The sequence below is a fragment of the Acanthisitta chloris genome, unplaced genomic scaffold (assembly GCF_000695815.1).
Source record: "Acanthisitta chloris isolate BGI_N310 unplaced genomic scaffold, ASM69581v1 scaffold17948, whole genome shotgun sequence".
Lineage (NCBI taxonomy): Eukaryota > Metazoa > Chordata > Aves > Passeriformes > Acanthisittidae > Acanthisitta > Acanthisitta chloris.
The window spans coordinates 1-1,974 of NW_008688824.1; the positions used below are offsets into that span (position 1 = coordinate 1).

The following is a 1,974-nucleotide window of genomic DNA, read 5'->3' on the forward strand; positions in this document are numbered from 1 at the left end:
TCCCCTCCTTGCATTCTGCATCCCTCCCCAGATGCGGGAATAGGGCAGATTTAAGGGAAGCCCATGGGGTGTGCTCAGCTCTGGGTGCTGTGCTACCCTGTGCCTCAGTTTCCCCATCTGGGGAGGTGCAGAGGGGCAGGAGGAGACCAGTGGTGCTTTGTCCCCAGAGAATGCCCTGCGGAGTCTGCTGGAGGCCCTCACCAGTCCTCCATACGCCCCGACCCAGCACCTTGAGCGGGAACAAGCCTTGGCCAAGCAGTTCGCTGAGATCCTCCACTTCACCCTCAGCTTTGATGAGCTCAAGGTACCTCCCTGTGTGGGGTGAGAACTGAGGGGTCCCTACACTGAATCATACAAAAGCTTTGACCAGCAGAGCCCCTTGGGACTCCCAAGACGTGCCCCAGGCTCTGGCCTTGGCACCTAACCCAGGTCTCCCCCCAGATGACCAACCCTGCCATCCAGAACGACTTCAGCTACTACAGACGGACCATCAGCCGGAATCGCATCAACAACCTGCAGGTGAGAGGACAGTGCTGTCTTCCCCAGCCAGGGATCACCTCCTTCAGGGGCTCACAGGATTGGGGGTGACTCAAGGAGGGTTCAGCCACACCGATGACCCCATCATTCCCCCCACAGCTGGACGCAGAGAGCGAGGTGAACAACGAGATGGCCAACAGGATGTCCCTCTTCTACGCCGAGGCCACCCCCATGCTCAAAACACTCAGCAACGCCACCACCAAGTTTGTTTCGGAGGTGAGCAAGGCTGGGGGGACCCTTGGGGGAGGGGAGTACCCCCCTGAACCCCAGCACCATGCAGGGGACTGGGTGTAGAAACAGCAGCCAGGACCTGTTGGGTTTCAGAACAAGACCCTCCCGATCGAGGACACAACCGACTGCCTGAGCACCATGGCCTGTGTCTGCAGGGTGATGCTGGAGACCCCGTGAGTACCCCACATGGGTCAGGGGGGAGGACATCTCAGTGCTGGGGTCCCTCTGCCACCCTCCCAAGCTCAACCAGCTCCTCTTGTGGCACAGGGAGTACCGGAGCCGTTTCACCAACACCGAGACCCTTCTCTTCTGCATGCGGGTGATGGTCGGTGTCATCATCCTCTATGACCACGTCCACCCCGTGGGAGCCTTTGCCAAGACCTCCAAGATCGATGTGAGTGGCCATGGGGTGCACCAGGGGGGTCACAGCCATCCCACTCATCCCAGTGTAGCTGTGATGCCTGAGGGTGTCTCTCCCTGGATGACATCGATGGGGATGTCTCTGAGCTGGTCCAGAGGGGAACTCATCCCCCTGAGCAGTGAGGAGGAGGGTGGGGAGGAAGTGGAACAGCTGTCTGCAACACATCCAAGCTCTCACAGCTTCTCTCACTCCCCTTCCAGATGAAAGGCTGCATCAAGGTCTTGAAAGACCAGCCCTCAACCAGCACTGAGGGGCTCCTGAACGCTCTGAGGTGAGCCAAGAGGGACATGGCAGAGGATGGTGACCCTGTGTGGTGACAGCAGAGCCAGGTCAGGGTGCCAAGGATTGACCATCCCCTCTCTGTTCAGGTACACCACTCGACACCTCAACGACGACACCACGTCCAAACAGATCCGGGCCCTGCTGCAGTGAGCGCGGGGCAACCACCGGAGTCACACGTCACCGTGTCACCGACGCCCATGACCATACCGCTCATTTTTTACAGAGGGAAAAGGGACAATGAGGAATACACAGAAATGCTAAAAGAAAATCAAAATGGCCCAAGGCCACCACCCCCCACGCGCTCCTGCCCCCACTTCCCACCCCTAAATTAGCACCTGCTCCTGGACACGAGGTGCGGGTGGCACCGTGGGGACAACGCGCCAGGGGTGCCAGGGCTGGGCAGGATGGACCTGGGCAGGGATGTGCTGATGGGGCTGGCAGCAATGAGTGCCCATGGCATGGGGGCACCTTGGGGAGGGGAAGGGGCTGGTGTCACCCCTGTC

The 1,974-nt window shown here is 59.9% G+C and overlaps 1 protein-coding gene across 1 annotated transcript; it reads left to right on the forward strand.

Moving 5' to 3' along the window:
- Positions 1 to 125: 125 nt before the first annotated feature.
- LOC103808403 (protein FAM49A-like) lies at positions 126 to 1,628 on the forward strand (the record flags this gene model as incomplete). The annotated part of the gene is made up of 7 exons (XM_009081185.1): positions 126 to 304; positions 442 to 519; positions 637 to 753; positions 862 to 941; positions 1,036 to 1,162; positions 1,390 to 1,460; positions 1,558 to 1,628. Coding segments are annotated over 7 exons (716 nt in total), but the record flags the coding sequence as incomplete, so codon positions are not given.
- Positions 1,629 to 1,974: the final 346 nt, after the last annotated feature.